The sequence below is a fragment of the Linepithema humile genome, chromosome 1, assembly GCF_040581485.1.
Source record: "Linepithema humile isolate Giens D197 chromosome 1, Lhum_UNIL_v1.0, whole genome shotgun sequence".
Taxonomy (NCBI): Eukaryota; Metazoa; Arthropoda; class Insecta; order Hymenoptera; family Formicidae; genus Linepithema; species Linepithema humile.
Genome location: NC_090128.1, coordinates 28,264,513 through 28,285,145, shown reverse-complemented (window position 1 = coordinate 28,285,145; position 20,633 = coordinate 28,264,513). Strand labels below are relative to the sequence as shown.

General features: G+C 34.5%; 2 protein-coding genes across 17 annotated transcripts in view; one reads left to right on the top strand and one right to left on the bottom strand.

The window, feature by feature from the left end:
* Positions 1–94: 94 nt before the first annotated feature.
* On the bottom strand, positions 95–1,563 carry EMC6 (ER membrane protein complex subunit 6). Its single transcript, XM_012361799.2, has 5 exons — positions 1,402–1,563; positions 889–1,049; positions 730–822; positions 622–641; positions 95–483 (listed from the first exon to the last, which is right to left on the bottom strand). The coding sequence occupies exons 1-5, from the start codon at positions 1,439–1,441 to the stop codon at positions 453–455; spliced, it is 345 nt and encodes a 114-aa protein (XP_012217222.1). The 5' UTR covers positions 1,442–1,563; the 3' UTR covers positions 95–452.
* A 1,729-nt stretch (positions 1,564–3,292) lies between these two features.
* The window catches only part of RyR (Ryanodine receptor), a 41,609-nt gene continuing 24,268 nt past the window's right edge, over positions 3,293–20,633 (top strand). For 9 of the 16 annotated variants that reach the window (XM_067356731.1, XM_067356715.1, XM_012361802.2 and 6 more), the window contains exons 1-16: positions 3,293–3,566; positions 5,912–6,312; positions 13,118–13,222; positions 13,299–13,397; positions 14,284–14,298; positions 15,115–15,192; positions 15,274–15,349; positions 15,629–15,741; positions 15,844–16,043; positions 16,210–16,392; positions 16,491–16,662; positions 17,166–17,335; positions 18,061–18,185; positions 18,258–18,628; positions 18,828–19,159; positions 19,327–20,435. In XM_067356731.1, the coding sequence (XP_067212832.1) occupies positions 6,259–6,312; positions 13,118–13,222; positions 13,299–13,397; positions 14,284–14,298; positions 15,115–15,192; positions 15,274–15,349; positions 15,629–15,741; positions 15,844–16,043; positions 16,210–16,392; positions 16,491–16,662; positions 17,166–17,335; positions 18,061–18,185; positions 18,258–18,628; positions 18,828–19,159; positions 19,327–20,435 (3,202 nt within the window). In that variant the 5' untranslated portion in view covers positions 3,293–3,566; positions 5,912–6,258. The remainder of the gene's footprint in view (positions 3,567–5,911; positions 6,313–13,117; positions 13,223–13,298; positions 13,398–14,283; positions 14,299–15,114; positions 15,193–15,273; positions 15,350–15,628; positions 15,742–15,843; positions 16,044–16,209; positions 16,393–16,490; positions 16,663–17,165; positions 17,336–18,060; positions 18,186–18,257; positions 18,629–18,827; positions 19,160–19,326; positions 20,436–20,633) is intronic. The other 7 variants (XM_067356721.1, XM_067356743.1, XM_067356735.1 and 4 more) reach the window with 1 other exon arrangement.

Here is a 20,633-nt window from a genome sequence, read left to right as displayed (position 1 = left end):
AACACTTAAAAAAGTCGATATTAAAAAAATATATATTATCCCGTAAATAATTTATAAATATATTGTTTCAGGGATAGTAATTAAAGGTAATCAATTATTTAATGTGTTTTTAAATGTTGCATATACAGAATAATCTCACTAAACAATTATCACTCAATGTAATTAATAATTTATTATGCAAATAAGGAATGTGGCCAGTCATATCTTTTCTGCCTTTCATATTGTCTTCCTATTTTTTATCTAAAAAATGCAACTGTTTTATTACATAATTTATATTCTATGTACATATAGACATATTTATATAATGTATACGTTTATTTGGTGATGAATATCCGAAATGTTTAAATTAAAGTAAATACGACGATTTCAATATATAATTACATGCTAACTTTATAATATTATATATTTATATAATTGTTTTATTAAATTGCTGCCACCCGCTATTTTCTTCCTTAGTAGACATGAACCATTCCATATAAAAATCTATATTAATTGTTAAGAAATTTATAACAATAGAAATAATATAGATATTACATATATTATTATTTTCATATATGGAAATATATATTATTTCCATTATAATAATACATATTTCCATTATTTATATTACAGAAAGGATACGTCCAGAATAATACATATGTCTGTAGAAAAACAATCGCTGTCAAGGAAAATAAATTTGTCTCTGAAAAGACAATTTATTTCTATTCTATAGTCAATTTTAAAGGATACACAAAGACCCCCAAAGAAACCGCTTGTTAAAAGATGCCGTCTGCTAATAAAATACTTTTTCCATTGGCCACCAGCTTTCATCAATAGCATCGCCTATGAAGATGTAAAGTTGTTTGCACCATATACAATTATTGTTACATATCGCTGGAGAAAACTTACCCATAGCCCAAAAACTGCAAAGATATAAAATCCAAATCCGTATAATCCAGTCAATCCTAACAAACCAGCTGTACCACCTGACAAAGCTGCCATTGATATCTTGCAATATTCTACAACAGCAGCATTATTTACAACTGCTGCTTCACTATATGCTATGATCTCTGCAACATGTCATCATATTTAATTTATTTCAGTTAATAGTTTATATTATTCAGCAATATTTTAATTAATGCAAGAATGTACAAGCTTGCTTAGAGACATAAAGCTTATTAGTATAAGTATTTCTATAAGTATTTCATCCAAGTGTAATAAAATAATTACAGTTTGTTATATATTATTTCGCGAAATAATCAGATAAACTGTGATTCAATCTATTAATTAATTATTTCTTATAGTGTCTGAACAGCAAATAAATAACAAACATAACCTTCAAAAGAAGATCGTTATAATATTTCACAACTTTTCACCGTTTGACGCAGTTATATTCATTCTTAAGATAATTTTCTTGCTTACCGCCACTTTTCTCTTGCTTTGTTTTTATTTTTCCCAACATTATTTTATAATTTGTTGAAACGTTAACCTAATAGCGAAAATAAACGGAAAACTATACGACGCTAGATAAATGATATTTCTGTCGGCTGCTCCTATCAAGACACGTCAGCTGACATTGACTTCTGCGCATTCCAGAAACTAATGGCGGTAAATTTCAAGCCGTAGTAACATTATTCGCAATCTATAATGGCCGGTTTATGCTTCGGTCTTAAGCCGAGAGCACAAGCTTTTACATAAAGCATAACGCATAAGCATAAGGAAATTGATTGGTCTATATATAAGCATAAGCAAATGCATAAGGAAATGGACCAATCAATTTCCTTATGCTTATGCGTTATGCTTTATGTAAAAGCTTGTGCTCTCGGCTTATTGGCCGGAGCACAGACTTTTACATAAAGCATAACGCATAAGCATAAGGAAATTGATTGGTCCATTTCCTTATGCATTTGCTTATGCTTATATATAGACCAATCAATTTCCTTATGCTTATGCGTTATGCTTTATGTAAAAGCTTGTGTTCTCGGCTTATGACTAAGATTAAAATTAAGACCGAAGCATAAACCAGCCATAAGACATCGTAAGAAACCGAAAATGCTTGTAAAATGCCTATCAGTTGTATTAATTGTTTATTTATAATTAAATTTGCAAAAATAATATGTTTAAAAATAATGAAGCTAATTCTGCAATAAATTCTTTGGACTATAGATCATATAAAATTGCGTTATAAAAAAAAGCTTTTTATCACTTACATTAATGCCAATTATAGTATTTATTGATAATGCATCATTACATACTTAATTAATTGCATTGATTTAATGTCTATTTTTAAGCATTTATGCATTTTAATTAACATTCTCAATTAATATATTTTTAAAATTAATAATTCTTTTTGTAGCACATAATTAAGAAACTTTGTACACACGAATATTTTTTTATGTAATTGATGTATTTTTTTACCTTTGTAAGATTTTTTGATCATTGATTTTGTCGTTTGATTTGCTTATGAAAACGATACGTTAGATTGAAAATCTTGGCAAACACTAGTGGCAACAAAGACGAACTACAAGATTATAATAGTCATTTGCTGTAACTTGAGAATGTGATGAACCTAACATTGATAGATTTTATTTGACAATTCTTAATTAAAAATTTTGCTGTTCTTATTTAATATAATTTGAAGTTTATTATTAGTATAAATATACTATTTGATTTTTTTCTGTAATTATTTTTTAAAACACTTATCAAGATCTTTGTATAATGTATTAAAAAGAAATGATTGTTTTAATTTATTGAACTAATAATATGTGTTTAAAACTTATATGCGCTGTATCCAAGCAAACATTAGATTGTATTGTAATATAAATATAACAAATTTTTTATACCTTTTTATTTTATTCAAATGTTGTTCTTTAATATACAATAAATTGATTTTACATGACATAGCGTACAATAATAAAATTATGTTAAACATAAAACTTCTAGAATAAGTGTGCTAAATAATATTTTTTGAAGTTTATATAAAATCCAAATCCTGAAATCATTTTCTATTATGTTGCTTATGTTTTGCAGATTTGTGATTGATTATTGTGAATCTTACAATGACATTAGCATTGCTCTTTTGAATTTCTGAGACTTCTTTGGAATCCATAACAATTTACTGAAAATAACGAATACGTAATAAAAAAAGTTTTCTGTTGATTTAGAATTTGCTTATTTTTTATGATTATTGATGGTTCTCAAATGATTTCTCGATATCAGTATCGTAGGTCTCTAAGAGTTTCTCAGGCACGAAGCGAAACGCGCGGAGCGGAGCGGTGCTCGCTCGGCTCGAGGCTGAAAATAGCCGCCGGAGAGCCGCTCGCTCTTGCTCCGCTCGATTCGACATAGCTCCTCGAGCTTCGACAGAAATTTCGTCGCGGGGGTCCAAATCTCTTGTGGCCAAGAAAGTGAAGGTTCGACACCCTGAAGGAGCCCTCGATCGAGCGCGTAATATCCGACCTTTTACATTCTCGCGCGGGGGCGGTGCACGACGAGGTGTGCACCTTTGCGAATCCCTGCGCGAGATCGTAAGACGAATACACGATTCGAGAATTCGCTGATTTGTGACGAAGTGAAGTGTTACCGAGGTGAGTCTTCTCGCGATAAGTGTCGGAATTAATTTTTTTTCTTCCTTCGGATATGCGCTGATGCGGATGCTTTGAAAATAAAATTATAAGTTGCAGCGCGCATTTTATTTATTACATCTAAAATGTATGTGTACGCGCATATATGTACGTGCGGGATGCTTTAAGTGACGTGTGATATATTTTAAAAAATTACAGTGTTTGCGTGATAATTTCGCTTTCTTGACTAATTAGCTAATTTTGCGGAATAATTCCCTGGAGTGCTATGAATGTGTGAATCTTGTTCAGTTATTCGATGAACTTGGAATATCATCAAAAAACATCGTGAATGTACGGTATTACTTTTATGTGTAGCTAACACTAAATATATAATTATGAAATTATTCCTAAAAACGAGCTTGATTAATAAATGCAGACGGCATTAATAAATTATATTAATCAATAAATGACCAATTACTTCTTAAATAAGCTTAATATACTTTTTAATATTTTAAATTAGCATTCTTCAGCACTTCAGCAAGGAGTCCTCAATTCAACAGACAGTCGTGTACTTTTCTTATCCTAAAATTAGAAACTCGGTTTTATATTCTTTATGCAATGCTGTTTTCTGGAATAGCTCTGCCAAACGGCAGAAAAGTTGCCATAAAAATATTTAAAAAACATTCTAATACTTTAGTTAACCCGTTTAAGATTTGTTTATTCAACATCATGAAATTAAAATAATTTTATAACATAAGTCCATTATTACGTTTTTTTATTATTATACGTTATTACAATTATTTTATAAAAAATCTGAGACATTGAAATTAGCACTTTATTATTGTTTTTTAACAATTTTATGATTAAATAATATTTGTAAAAGTAATGATAAAAATTGTTGTTTTCAATATAAAGTGTTCAATGTCGCGGCAAAGGATAAATATACAAGAAATATTTATAGAACACAAGGTGTTAGAGATTTTATCGACTTTCTGAGAAATTTTTATTTAATTCATCGCAAAGTGATTTTGAAGTTGATTATTAAAATTGACATCACACTTGTGATATATAATATATTCTGATTGTAGCTGAGTATTTGAAAAATTTTTTGCAAGACCACGTGTTTTCCAAGACATCCTTAACCTTCGATTAATTCATTAAGCGTGGTAATGTGGAGTCGAGTCTTTCTAAGCGTATGTGGATATTTTGGTAAATCATCGCGGATGCATCTATTTCTGCCGCATTGCTGGAAATAGATTCTCGAAGGGTAAAACCAACCGGACGTATATTTTTCGATATCGATGTATTACAATGTAATTGTCAAATTGGAGTTTGCGTACATTTGCACGTTTGTTGAAGAGAGTAAAAAATTTCATGCGTTATAAATGAATATATTAAATATTTCTAAACGTTAAATTGTATATAATTTGCTTATTAATGCTGTATGTTGAACAGCTGTTACTGCTATACTACTATATTACTGCTATAGATTAAAAGCTTGCTTTTTCTCTCTCTCTCTCTCTCTCTCTCTCTCTTCCTAGTAGAACCATTACGATAATTCCGACTAGCGTTTAAGTGGTTCAACTTTGTATTATAGTCAACGCATTATATTATATTCATCGCTTACGCTCAGTGCAGTAACATCGGTAATTTTAAATCGATAGAATAGTATCTCCGGTCGTTATACTCAGATTAAAGCCATTATGTCAAATGATAATGGATTAATACACGTGAATTAGGTCGAAATAGTCGTGAATTGAACGCTCCACTTTCAATTTCTAACTGCTTTACTTTTCAAAACCTTTTCTAATTCTGTCACGTAATCTGACGAAGCATTTACTCATTTAGTGACTCACGTTTAAACTCTCGCATCTGTTATCGCGCAAAAAAGAGATGTGTTTGCTTGAAACTATTTTGGCGCGATCACAAAATTGCTGAAATACACATATTTCACCAATTGTACATCATTCATAATTTTAATTGATACATGAATGTTAATCAAAGTTGCACCTAGCATTGCGTATTTTTTTCCAAAGATAGGTTTGTTTGAATTAAAGTAAAATCGAGTAGACTTTTCTTATATAAAAATAAAATATATAAAATTTAAAGGAAAAAGTTTTAAAAGAAGTTTGTTAAAAAGTTATTTCAATTTATATACTCGACTATAAACTGCTTTTGAGTTATTATCACACAACACGTTCTTTATCTCTGAAATATATTATCTCCACCTCTTGTAGCATTATTCAAATTTATTAAAAAAATATCCCGACAATATTTTACAATAAGACAACCGCATAATGCAAAAATCGCGTAATACGCTTACATGATAGGGGATTTTGCGTTAAAGGAATTTCGATATTTGATTGAAGGTGCCAAGCGCGTGCGCGAGATACGTCGGCGAGCGGTCTGGGTGCCTTTCGACTAGCAGTGGGTGGTCGTCGGTGGTTTACGACGACGGTTAGTGTGTCGACGTCGGCATCACCATCGTCGTCGTCGTTGTCTTCGTCGACGAGACGAAGAGGCCGAGGCCCTGCGTGTCAGGATAGCAACACGAGAACATGCCGACCACACGAGACTGTGCATGACCATCCCTTTCGTTATCGATAAAAGTGCCTCGGGCGCGAAGTGACACGCGAGACACGCACGCATACTCGCGTCACGCGTACGAGCGCGTGGAAGTGACACAAACAGAGGAAGCTCGTCGCGTGCTGAGAGGATGGCTGATAGCGAGGGTGGTTCCGAGCAGGACGACGTATCATTCCTCCGCACGGTAAGTCTCATTTTGCCAATGGGCGAGCTTATGTTTTAAAATCGCACGGCAGAAGAGGATCACCGGCTTTAAGGTTAATGCCGGGGATTTTATAATCAAACATGAGCAGATCGAAAAGCTCGTACAAGCCAGATTCATTGGCACTGTAAGGTTTTATCTTTAGAGATGCAAAGAAGATGATTCAAAAGACTACACTGAAGTGCAAAGAGAATTATTATAATTAATGAGATGCTAGAACAATTGTTGTCAAATACGGAGAGATCGTTAAGAAAAGAATTTGTGCCAATGTGTTTTTCATAAATAACTTACTTGGCATTTGTTTTCTGTTTAATAAGTCCATTTTATTATTTAGCAAAAAATAGAGTTATATAAACTACTTATTAATATTGATGTTTTAATAAAATTTTGTCATTAACAAGCCCGTAGTTAATCAGATATTTTTATTGACGTTCCACGAGATTCACATGGATGATAGATGCGGTATAAAAGTTGTACAATCGTTATCCATATATTTAAAAGAAGTTGAGGCCGGCAAATGTATTCACAAATGTGTTCGCGAAAAATGCGCGTAAACAGAGAAGTAATTCAATGAGACGGTGATGTGCGAAAATGAATGAATGCCAATGGAACTTTGCTTGCATAAGAAGTAAACTATGTATTGTGAAGCGGACCGGTGTATTACGCATAATCCATTGATGCCGCAGAACGGTAGTAACATCAGAGCATAATGTTGCATTTATGATATTTTTTCAAGTATTGTGATCAAGTTAGTCAAATTAATCACATTATTGTCTTTAAATGTAATTGCATCATAATATATTGTTAATTTTCTAACATTAGGTATATTGACAGAGCGTTATGATTCATAACAGAAAGTAACGTTCAAAATGTTCAAGTACCATTTAAAAACTGTCAACGTTTGTTTCAACTTAGGAACGCTCGCGTGTGCAATTTCTTATGTAGAGAGTTGCGGAAAGAAAAAACCGCGTAAGATTTTAGTGAAACGTGGAAGCACTTAAAGTTCTTTGTAGCACAACCTTGACCTCGTTCGACCTGTGGGATCAAGCGCTGGTCGTACTACTGGTCAAGGTACAATGTTTTCGTCTGGGTATTTAATTCATTATGCGTATTTAACGCTTGCGTATTTAATCCATTACGCTCATTTTGCATTGCTTTTTTTATCTAAAAAAAAGTTTAATTACTTTACTGTGAAACGTACACGCAAATTTTCATATTAGACTTAAACATAAATATATTCTTTTATAATAAATAAATTTGTCATAAGTAAGTTGTCATGTATTTTTCGTTATTTATTTGTAGCTGTATCTTAAAGTTATTTCTCGACTCTTTAATTAAAAATATATTTATTAATAATATATAAAAACAAGGTTAAAAGTTAATTACAAATTATAAAGTTTCAAAAATATTAAATTTATCACATAAAATTCTTCACGAATTATATCATATCGCGTGTATTCCATTTTATGACCTTCGTGTTTGTTCTTTTTTAGTTTTATCCAAAACGCTTGGGGCTTTAAAATTCTAAAGTTGTATTATATATATACACATAATAATGTGTTGAAAATTATATTTTACCACAATCTTGGAATAAATTAAAAATAAAGTCTAGAAATATTTTAATAAATTTAATAAATATATCGAAAGCTTTTAATATATTTTTTTATTCTTTTAGTTACTTTTAATTTTTTACGTGTTCCATGATTTTTCACAAATATCTCTTGCCTCTTATCGATGCTTGTTACTGAGAGCTATTCTTCGGAGCATTTAATCTTTGGCATTCGGAAGATGGATTTCGTTAATTTCGTTAGCTTCGGCAGTTTTTTCCCATCTTCGCATTACGTCTTCGCTGTCTTTCTTTTTCTGCCAGTACTATATACTTTTTCCTTTCTTCCTCGGGCATAGCGCACCATGCTTTGCCAGCCTCTCGAGCGACTTCCGTCACATGCTTGTCGGGTGTCTTGAAGTACATCTCGAGAAAGAAGATAATAAAGGGATTTTGCGAGAGAATTCTTGGTCTATTTTTTCTACTGGCTTTATTGCGGCAAGAGCATCCCGATTTTTTTCTTTCGCTTCTTCGTCTGTCACGATCAGAACGTGCTTTCTCAGCATCATTCTGCTCTTTGGGCTCGCCCATCTCTTTATCTGGTTCTTGGTTAATACGTCTGCGAATTTTCGTTGATTTCGTTATATCTTATTGTATAATCTGTTACTATCTATTTTATAAATTGTAATATATACAATTTATAAATTAACTAATATTTAATCTTTTTAAAGTACGCACTATTTATATATGTATTTATTTAATAAATATTCACTATAATATATATATTACTTTCAATCGAAGCAAATGAAATACTATCAATTCTCGCGAAAAATTTCCAGTTCTTTTAAGTAACTTACAAATGACAGATTGGTACATAACTCAGCTTTTTTATGACGCAAATTTATGACTATGAAGTACATAAGAATACAAGAAAGAGTATATAGCAAAGTCGATTGTTTGCCTGTGAGATTTCACTGATTGATACGACCGCGACTATCTGTTTGCAGGATTAATCGGCCTTTCATGTTCTTGTTGAATCGATGTGGTGAAATCGCGTGTTAAGTACATCTCTGTTAAATTCGCGTCGCGATAACGTGCCATATGAAATCAGTCGGGCTCGATGCCAAGAAAAGGGTCGTTCGCATTTCTACGTGAAAAGTCATATCTGCGCCGTTCGACAGGCTATTTTTCCACCGAATAAATTATACAGGGAAGTCCGACTGTAAGACGCGGAATATCGCTCACCTGCTTTTATTAAATACGTTTCCGTAAATGTTAGGTTCATCCAGGTTTTCTGCCGTTTTTATGGTACAATCTTTACTTGGTAATTTGACGTGTGTCGAAAAGAACGAAAAATGTCGCCCGCACGAAACATTTGAAGTTTTATGAACTTATTCTCTCCTTTAACATATCCGTGAATAGTCGATCGTAGTCTTATCGATTATCAATATTGCAATGCCACTGATTTTATCAGTAGGCTGAATATGAAGTATGCACTATTGTAATAAAGTTAATTTCATGCAAAGTTGCGTTCAAAACTTGATGGTTTGTAATTGTTTTTAGTTCCGTTGAGGAAATTGCCTTTTAATGAAGCCAAAACAGGAAAATTATTATCTTCAATTTTAGTTACTATGATTTATAATTTGTCTAATATGTCTAATTTATATAATTAATATGATTTATGATTTATAAAACTTGTAAATAATGAATACTTAAAATATAATTTTTAGATTACGCGCGAGATAAATCGTTCCTTACGCAATAAAAAATTGAAGAAATATGTGTAATATCTGAAAACACTTTCGGCAAATCTAATATTATTCTTAATCACATTTTGCCTGACATGTTTCTCGAAGAAAGTTACAATTGGATGATTCATCGTGCAGTTTGCTGACGGAATTTTATGATATACATATACACATAATCATATATCCGTCGCGTGCTTAAGAATTAGGCGAAGTTCGAGACAACGATATGTTATCAATATTCTTCTTCAAAGTTAATAACGTTAGTTAATTTTAGAATTTGATACAGCGCTGTTCCATCTGATCAATACGGCTTGCGTAGCTTTCATTAGTGATGCCGCATCAAAAACTGATGAATTTATAATTAATTCACCATGATGCAGCATGCGTCAGATGCACGAGTATTGAACAACAAACGATATAGCACACTACACTGCATATCAACGCCTTTCTCACCCTTTCCGTCTCGGTAACGCTATGAGGCGTCACAAGGCTTATTTTTTCGTAATATATTCAATAAATGTCTTATTAGTTTACATGCGTAGCGCTGATTTTTCTAATAAATTATGAAGTTAAACAGTAATTAATCAAATTATGCAAATTAGAAAAATTAAAGTTAAGTTTATTAGATCTGTCCGATAGAAACTTCCGATTAAAAGATTCTAATTCTATTAAATATATTTTCAACTGTAATATCAAAATAAAATATCCAAAATATGCAACGCGCATGTGTAAAAATGGTTTATGGTTATTTATCAGTGTGACAGAATTATAGAGATTGTCTGCTTGTAAAATGTAGACGTATCCTTGACCTACACCATGATATGTAGCTTCGATCGTTGTTCAGACACCGGAAGTAACCGATGTATTTGGTTCATTATCAATGCACACGTCGTGCGTCTATTCGTCAAATGCTCAATTACATTTCCGTAATCTCTGACATCGTGTTTATTAGGTACAATCGTAAAATTATTCATATTTTAAGGATCATGTACTAAGATTATTTGAAAAAAAAAACAATTATTACAAAATAAAAGAAATTACAACATTTGTAAAAGAATATACAAGTATAATTACTGAAAATATAGTAGAAAAAAGCTCATATTTTAAATAATTTTTTATCAAGAATTTTTATTTGTTCCATTTTTTCGTTTTTCGTATGAATTGTACGAAGATTGTAATTGCGAGCTAGTTTGGTGAATATTCTATTCATACGATTATTAATGAACGTTGGCAAATTCAGCGTCCTTTTGCGCTAAGAGATGAGATCGATTGCGCTTTTATTAATATCTCGATATAAACAAGATTAAGTCTTCTTGCCAAATTTCCAGCGGAAACTTTTGGTATCTCGCGTGTCTCAGGCGCAAATATATACGACCACACATAAGGCAATTTGCGTGCTATTCCGTTTAACCGGGCAGAAAGGTATGTTAATGTGTCCTTTAAGCAACATTATTTATGTATTTCCCTCCCCGTTGCATATTAATTTTTTTAAAGTTGAGTAGCGACACATCGAGATGTGCGTGCGCGTTGATGATTACACATACCTTCGCACATCGTCGACTATACTCGAGTGATATTCTTATTGGAAGATCGAGAGCGGACGCGGTTGTGGTGACACAGGTAGAATTAATATGGTCGTGTGAGGCAATTTCGTTTCTCCACATACTGCCGGCTTGGATGCAATTCGAACTCTGCCATCAATTTCAATTAAACTCTAATAATCGGATAATTGCCTCAGCTGTGTTGTTTTCACATTCCTGATTGCCAATAAACTGTATTGATTAACGTCGCGATTGGAACATGTTTCGGATGCGAGTTATAGTTGCAGACGTTATCCATTTTTGTACCAGAGATTGATAGACACGAATTTCATTTATTTTAATTCTTGATATAATATAGTATATATAACTTTTTATCACACACACACACACACACACACACACACACACACACACACACTTTTTTATTAGAATAATTAAATTGTATTGATAATGAAATTTTTTACTGAAGTTTCGTCGGTATTTTTCTGTTCTGAAAAGTGTTAAAGAAAAGTATAAGGCACTCTTAGATGGTTATCATAGCTCTTGCATTAATTTACTATGCATACCATTAAAACTGGGCTTGGAAATATTGACGACAATGCAACTTTATCGATCAACCTATTAGACATAATTTATATAAATGTGTACCAATTAAGTAATGGAATCCGTTGATCTAGACACAACTATTACAGAAATAATGAGATAAGCAATTTCCCTGTTAACTTCCACTTTCTATAGCCGCTCATAAAATTTTCACAGATGCGTACAATTCACTTTTATTCGTTCACTTTTTCTTTCTCTCCAACATTTCTACTTAAAGTTGAAGGGCATAAATATGCTGCATTACTCTTTTCTTACAAGAATTCTTTGCTCACAACAGCGTAAGATGAGAAAAAAATTGTTTTTATAAGAAATTAATATTTAAAAAAAATTGTTTTTATAAGAAATTAATATTTTTTAAATTACATGTGACAAATAATATGCTAATGAAAATAAGTTTGAGAAATTCCAGATAAAATTCTTATTTAGAATTTTGTTTAAAAAGTAATACAGGTGGCAAAAAAAAATTTGTGCAATCAAGGATTAAAATTGAGCGACGCAAATTGAGTGACTCACTTGACGAGCTTCTTGAGGCACAACATTATTGCGAGCGCGTTAAATAACGTCGTTGCGAGCGATATATACAGGTGCCGTTTTTCCCTCTCTTCGATACGGCGCGTCCAAAAATTACGAAGCACATTCGAAGCCGGCATATTTGTATACCCGGTCCTCGTGCGTTCTTGAGGTCGTCCAAATTGGTTTTGGCACAGCAGTCACATTCTGTCGTTTGGCTCATAATTCACATAATTTCGCAAAATCTAATCATTGTGTCACGAACGGTTTTTTTTAAAGAATTCAGATTGTGTTGTTAGTCAGCATCTTTATCGAATTTCACTTTCATATTACGCAATTTATATACAGATTGTTACTCGCGACTTCTGGTGAACCATCTGCTGCTTGCATAACCATTTGGCGCTATTGCACATTATTGCAGCACAATAAACATCAGCGAGATATGTCTACGTGATGAGATTTTTTAGAAAAACGCAGAATTTTTTGTTATCTATTTATATATGTGCAATTAATGTAGATCTCCAATTCAAAATAATGTAAATATTACAGAATAGAAAAACAAAATGAAATATAATATAAAAATATGATAAAAATGAAAACATAAATCAATTCCCAGTTTTAAGGTAATATGAAGAATAATTGAGATATTGTAACTATAAAATAATTGAGAGAGGTGAAATGCGCACGATCTATTCATCTAATCCAAACCATTTTATAAGTTGATTTAAAATTAATTTCCTCAGCCTTGATGTTAATAATTCGAAAGAACATTTTCTTAAAAAATAGAAAAGATCGCTACTGCGTAAAAAATTCATAAAGGCATCATCGAACATTTACAGGAGGATATGGTATGTCTGTCCTGTACCGCAACAGGGGAGAGGGTCTGCCTGGCGGCCGAGGGTTTCGGTAATCGACACTGTTTCCTCGAGAATATCGCGGATAAGGTAACAATAATTGAGAATTTTCTATTTCTTTTATCTTGTTTTTGCTGTTGCTACCATTTAATTAACTTTTTTGCAGAACATACCGCCGGACCTGTCGCAATGCGTGTTTGTAATAGAACAAGCTCTCTCGGTGAGAGCTTTGCAGGAACTGGTCACCGCTGCCGGCTCCGAGACGGTAACGTATAAGTTCTCTACCTAATTATTGTACACTCGTACAGGGGTTCTCGTATGACTTCAGCCTTATCAACGCAATTCGTAGCTCCAGGCAATACTCTCTAGCCTCTACTTGACATCTTCACACGCGCTGTGAAAAGAAACAGCGTTTACCTCATTTTTAAAAAAGAGGATTTTTTTTTATCACGCGAGTATATACGAACGATAAGTTCCATCCGGTAGTCGAATAATATTATCACCTAACTCGCGATTAAAAACTCTTTTCATTCAGTCATCAAATGTCAGATTATTACACACGTTTGACCTGCATAGGAGTGGGCCATAAAACGCGCCCTTTGTATAATATAAAAAATGCAATCCCCAAAATACGGAGGTCTAAAAGACATTCGATAAATGTTTAAAGGATATCTAGAAAATTGGGTGATCTTTTAGATGTTTTTACGATGCCTTTTAGACTTTTAGGCCTGCTCAATTTTTCCGCCAATTAATTTCCGAAGGGTTCCTATACGTCGGAATAGCTTTCTTGATTGCAATCGCACGCATCTCCCCCCCTCGCCACCGCACCCCTTATCAGTATGATTGTGGCATGTGTCCATTTAGCCGTATAAACAGATTTCGAATTACGTTTTCGTTCCTTTGAATATTCTTGTCTTCACTTGTGATTTTATCACTCGAAACATACTAGCATTGTGAAAAAAGTTCATAAAAAATGTCATTTAAAAGCTTAACCGAGACCCGCTGTCATTATCGATCGTAAAACATCATGCATATATATTATTCTCTATGCATTTATTTATATTCTTTTCCCAACTTTCTTTCTCCAACAAATTCATATTACTTGACTCTTGATGAAGGAGATTCATTGCCTCTTATGTTTCTCTTTGCAGCAGCAAGACAGTTTAGTAAGTATAATTTACGTACCGTCTGTGGGGCGCCGTAATGTGTCCATTCTTGGGTAAAACGATCACTTGTTTGTGTGCTAAAACGTCGTAACGCTTGATCGAGTTTGGGTGAAGATACGAGCCTTTTATCTTGCGAAAGCGGTTTCAGCCAAATTTTAAAACACGATAGTTTGCACACGTCTTCTTTTTTAGCGTCGCATTTAGTGCTAATGCAGCATAATTCTAAGTTACATTTGCTTAATATAAAAATCGTATCTAATGCGAACTTGGATAAAAGTTTATTTAATTTTTCGAGTTTGGCTTTTGCTGTTCTTAAGATAAATAGCTTTTGTATCATTTTTATATTCAAACAACGACAGAGATTTGGCATTGTTTAATAAAATATTAGTGATATTGTGATATTATCTGGTAATATTGAGTTGTTGCATTTTCTGAATGCCGAGATTCTATTTCACCCATCGATCAATTAAATTAAAAAACGATCATGCTAAAAATTTCAATTACTGTAGTATAACGTATGTTGAGGCTAATAACAGCGACTGATTTCTTTCGTTTGATTGACTAACATATTAATTGTCTATGATAAAAATCATGATCAATAAATGTGCCTGCCTTTGATACGTACCTCGTGAGCTTCGCATCACAGCTTAATGTAAAACCAGCATTTATGGCCTTCTCTTATCAGTACGCTTGTAGAAGTTGTCTAAGAAACTGTTATTTTGCGAAATATTAAAATCTCGTACGGGATATATAGAGAGAAATACTATTGTGTACGAGGGATTGCAAGGGCTTTGACCAATCCTTTGATGTTTCTAGGGAAAGGGCACTGGGTCAGGGCACAGGACTTTGTTATATGGTAACGCCATATTGCTACGACATCTAAATAGCGACATGGTAAATTGATTCTCTTTATAATACGCTATTATGCCACATTAATTTTTTATGGTTGCATAATTCTGTAATCGTGTATCGCAGTATCTGGCGTGTTTGTCCACGAGTTCATCGAACGATAAACTAGCCTTCGACGTCGGTCTACAGGAACATTCTCATGGTTGGTGAAACACATTAAATAAATTCTTTTGTAGTTAACGCTACTTCTGATTTATTTCTACTCCGATGCGATGCGTTGTTTTGTTCAACGCTTATAAATAACTATTTCTTAGATGTCGTTTAAATTCAAGGCACATGTAAGAGAGTTAAATGCGGAAACTCGTTAACAATATTGAGCCTAAAATTAAATTCCAAAGTAGCATTGCTGGCAAACTTTTCATAGATCAAGAAACGCGAGAACATCGCAATTTGCTCTGTACTATTTAGAGTTTTCTCGCAGGTGAGGCGTGTTGGTGGACTGTGCATCCCGCTTCCAAGCAGAGATCGGAGGGTGAGAAAGTGCGTGTCGGTGACGATCTTATCTTGGTGTCCGTCGCCACTGAGCGATATTTGGTAAGATCAACGTTTTATTAAAATATCTATAATAATATCTTAAATAATATCTTAAAGATGATCTCTGTAATAACAAAAAAAAAATATTTTGTATCTTCTCAGCACACGACAAAGGAAAACGATTTGTCAGTGGTCAACGCATCTTTCCATGTAACACATTGGTCGGTGCAACCTTATGGCACCGGTATCAGTAGGATGAAGTACGTCGGCTATGTCTTTGGTGGCGACGTGTTAAGATTCTTCCACGGCGGCGACGAGTGCTTGACGATACCGTCTACTTGGAGTCCAACACCCAGTCAAAAGTACGCTTTTAATTACAGATTCTGTGTATTTCGATAAAGTAGTTACTTTAAAATGTATACAAGAGTTCCGTTACATTAATATTATTTTAAAAATTGAAGAAGTAATTAAAAGAGTGAAGAAGTGAAAATAAAAGTTTTTTTGAGTATTTTGTTCATTATTTTACAGCCTTGTAATCTATGAAGGTGGCAGCGTAATGAGCCAAGCGAGATCGCTATGGAGATTAGAGCTCGCCAGGACGAAATGGGCGGGCGGCTTCATCAACTGGCTGCATCCTATGAGAATCAGGCACTTGACCACGGGACGTTACCTCGGTGTGAAGGAAAACAACGAGCTCTATCTGGTCGATAGGTTAATATTTATTTTTAGAAAAGTTCAAGGGTCACGGTGAGAGACCTTTATAAGCTCGTGTTAATGTTTCCTAAATCGGTGATTATCTCTTTTTGAAGGAATGAGGCGACGATAGAAACCTCGACGTTTTGGCTGCGGCAGGAGAAAGACGATCAGAAGATCGTTCTTGAGGATAAAGATCTGGAAGTTATCGGAATGCCGATTATCAAGTACGGTGATTCCACCGTTATTATGCAACATGCCACCACGTGCCTCTGGGTGTCTTATAAGGTAAATAAAAAAATTAAGTATAATATAAAAATGACGACGTCGCGGTTGTTGGTGCGAAATAGTTTACTTTTCATATTGAAACTTATTCGTCTACATTGAGACATTAAAATGTACACTAATCTCAGGTTCGAGATACTTTTAGAGTGTATGAAAATTTAAGTACATCTCACAAAGGAAGAATGTACAAATTAAATAAGGAAAATAAAGGAAGGATAAACGAAAAAAATATCAAGGCGCGCGTGGCTAAGCCGGGACATTTCGCACCAAAAACCGCGACGGCTCCGTAGTCATTATTATATTATATGTAATAGATTGTCACACGAGCCTTCTTTTTGTAGAATTTAATTTGTTTTAAAAAATATAGTTTTAAATAGTAAACCATAAAGTGAAATGACATGAATTTTTAATTCACTTTTTTGATTTCGATAAAATATGTTTAGAAATTTTTGTGTAGACAATGCATAAAATTTTTATGGTATTTATTGTGCAATTTTTGTGTTTAGTCATACGAGACAAAAAAGAAAGGTGTTGGAAAAGTCGAAGAGAAGCAGGCGGTACTTCACGAAGAAGGGAAAATGGACGACGGTTTGGATTTCTCCAGATCTCAGGAAGAGGAATCTCGTACTGCGCGCGTCATCAGAAAATGCAGCAGTTTGTTTACTCAGTTTATCACGTAAGTTTCTTTGTAATTAAGAATTTATTTTTCTAATGCACAAATAATCGACTCAAAATTGTGACCGAAACGTTCTTTACATATTGATTAATAATTCATCATAACTCTCGCGCTCCGACAACCGTGCTTCTAATTTTTATTATCTTTTTCATCATTATTAAATATTTTTTAAATATAAAAAAATAGAAATTATGCTACAAATGTAAAATAAGTAAAAAATATTAATGTGGGATAATTTATCGGGTAAAAACAAGTAACAGTTTAATAAAAAAAATACACACAAAGTGTGCACGCTCTTACAACTGTTTCGCAACGCTGTCTCAATATTTCAAACGCTTTTTGACACATTCTGGGATTCTCTGCTATACTCTACTCTCTCTGGTCTGTTTTACTCTCTGCTCTGCTCTCTCTCTTTCTGCCATCAAACTATTCTCTGTTCGCTTTGTCATCAAACTGCTCTCTATTCTCTCTGCCCTGCTCTAATACGTTCTCAATTTCTCATCACGCATACACACATTTTCATTATTTTCAAACTTATCTTATGCCGTACTCATTTTCATTCGCAGTATTCACCTTTATCTTATACCGCGCAAAACAATCATAGATCAATCGTTTCGACATTCATTCTTTTTTTCTCTCACTCTTTCACTCGCGCTCTGATTTAACAATCTTACATTAATAAAAAATGAAAAAATCTCGCTAAAGAAATATCGAATATGTTTTAGAGGCCTAGAAACACTTCAAGTGAACAGAAGAGCGTCCATGTTCTTTCAAAATGTAAACCTCAACGAGATGGTAATGTGTCTCGAGGACCTGATCAATTATTTTGCTCAACCCGAAGATGACATGGGTAAGAAAAAACATATGCGCCCTTTTTTTACGTGTTTTTTTAGAATGTGTCATTAACTATAGATTTCCACAGAACACGAAGAAAAGCAGAACAAGTTCCGAGCTCTCAGAAATCGTCAGGATTTGTTTCAAGAAGAGGGTATACTGAATCTTATTCTCGAAGCCATTGATAAGATTAATGTGATCACTTCGCAAGGATTTCTCGTTGCTTTATCCGGCGATGAGAGCGGCCAGGCTTGGGATCAGATATCCGGATACCTCTACCAGTTGCTGGCGGCTATCATTAAGGGAAATCACACGAACTGTGCCCAGTTTGCTAACAGCAATCGTCTCAACTGGCTGTTTAGCCGACTAGGCTCACAAGCTTCCAGTGAGGGAACTGGAATGTTGGATGTGCTTCACTGCGTTTTAATTGATTCGCCGGAAGCTTTAAACATGATGAGGGTACCGCGTCATTTTTTTTTTATTATTAGAGTAGCCGTTTAGCAAAGTATGATATTCTTGAAAACAAGATTCTTACAAAATAAATGAAATTTATAATAAATTTAATTTGATCGAATAATGATGATTGAGCGAAATGTACTTTTGTTACTTAAACCTCTAAAAAATTAAAACTTTTTAACTTATAAATTTGATTTTTTAGGATGAGCACATAAAAATAATTATTTCTTTACTGGAGAAACACGGCAGGGATCCGAAAGTCTTGGACGTTCTGTGCTCATTATGCGTCGGTAACGGAGTCGCAGTGCGTTCATCGCAGAACAATATTTGTGATTTTCTGCTACCGGGAAAAAATCTGCTTCTGCAGACGCAACTGGTAGACCATGTGGCCAGCGTCAGACCGAATATATTCGTCGGCAGAGTGGAGGGCTCAGCTCTTTATCAAAAGTGGTATTTTGAGGTGACTGTGGATCATATCGAGCAAACAACCCACATGATGCCGCACTTGAGAATCGGATGGGCGAATACTGCTGGGTAAATTATACTATTTATATTTAGACTGCCAAAATTAAAAAAGAAATAATATCATATTTTCCAAAGTAATTATATGCATATGTTTTTTTAAATTGAAATTTACATTTTTTCCACACGCTATTCGTACGTATATTATACGCAAACGTTGCATTATTTTTTGTCAACAGCTACATGCCGTATCCCGGCGGAGGCGAGAAATGGGGCGGGAATGGCGTGGGCGATGACTTGTACTCGTTCGGATTCGATGGTGCTTATCTGTGGACCGGCGGTAGGAAAACGCAAGTTGTCCAGAACGCCACCGAGCCTTATATCAGGAAGAGCGATGTAATCGGTTGTGCCTTGGATCTGACAGTGCCGGTGATAACATTCACTTTCAATGGTACTCGCATCATGGGCTCTTTCCGGAATTTCAATCTGGATGGCATGTTTTTTCCTGCTATCAGCTGCTCGTCCAAACTTTCGTGTAGATTTCTGTTAGGCGGCGATCACGGTCGACTGAAGTTCCAGCCGCCGGAGGAGTTTTCACCGTTAGTAGAGAGCTTATTGCCGCAGCAGATTTTATCGTTGGATCCGTGTTTCTATTTCGGCAACATGAACAAGGTGGTTCTGGCGGGTCCGTGGCTGGTCGAGGACGATACCGCCTTCGTTCCAGCGCCGGTCGACACTTCTATGGTCAATCTACCCGCCTACGTCGAGCAAATTAGAGATAAACTGGCAGAAAACATCCATGAGATGTGGGCGATGAACAAAATCGAAGCCGGTTGGATTTACGGCGAGGTCAGAGATGATCTTAGGAAAATACATCCCTGCATAGTCCAGTTCGAGCGACTGCCGGCCGCGGAGAAGCGTTATGACACTCAATTAGCCGTGCAGACTCTCAAGACCGTTCTGGCTCTGGGCTATTATATCACTATGGACAAACCGCCTTCCAGAATAAAAACGTTGCGTCTGCCGAACGAGCCATTTCTGCAAAGCAGCGGCTACAAGCCAGCGCCGCTCGATCTGTCTGCGATCACACTGACTCCCAAGATGGAAGAGCTCGTTGATCAACTTGCGGAGAACACGCATAATCTCTGGGCGAAAGAGAGAATCAGCCAAGGGTGGACGTACGGATTGAACGAAGACTCGGAAATGAGGAGAAGTCCTCATTTAGTACCATATCCAAAGGTCGACGAAGCTATCAAGAAGGCCAATCGAGACACGGCCAGCGAAACTGTTAGGACTTTATTAGTTTATGGATATATGCTTGATCCGCCCACTGGAGAGCAGCACGAGGGTGAGACTTTTAATTTTCATTAAATATACTCGCGTTTATTTAAAGCAGATTTTTGTATCTTATCAGAAACAGTTTTATATTATTTTTAAGTCTACGAAACGTATATTTAATAAGATATTACTGGTGATAATACCAATTATTGTTTACAATAATTAATGGGCTGCTGTCTGTAAATTAATAATAAATTAATTTCCAAGT

What these genes read in the sequence shown, in the direction of transcription:
- EMC6 (XM_012361799.2), bottom strand. Translation starts at nt 1,441, where the DNA reads ATGTTGGGAAAAATAAAAACAAAGCAAGAGAAAAGTGGCG. An exon ending in GTTTCTTTGGGGGTCTTTGT is followed by an intron (nt 642 to 729) that starts GTATCCTTTAAA and finishes GTTTTTCTACAG; the next exon opens with ACATATGTATTATTCTGGAC. An exon ending in ACATATGTATTATTCTGGAC is followed by an intron (nt 484 to 621) that starts GTATCCTTTCTG and finishes CAATTAATATAG; the next exon opens with ATTTTTATATGGAATGGTTC.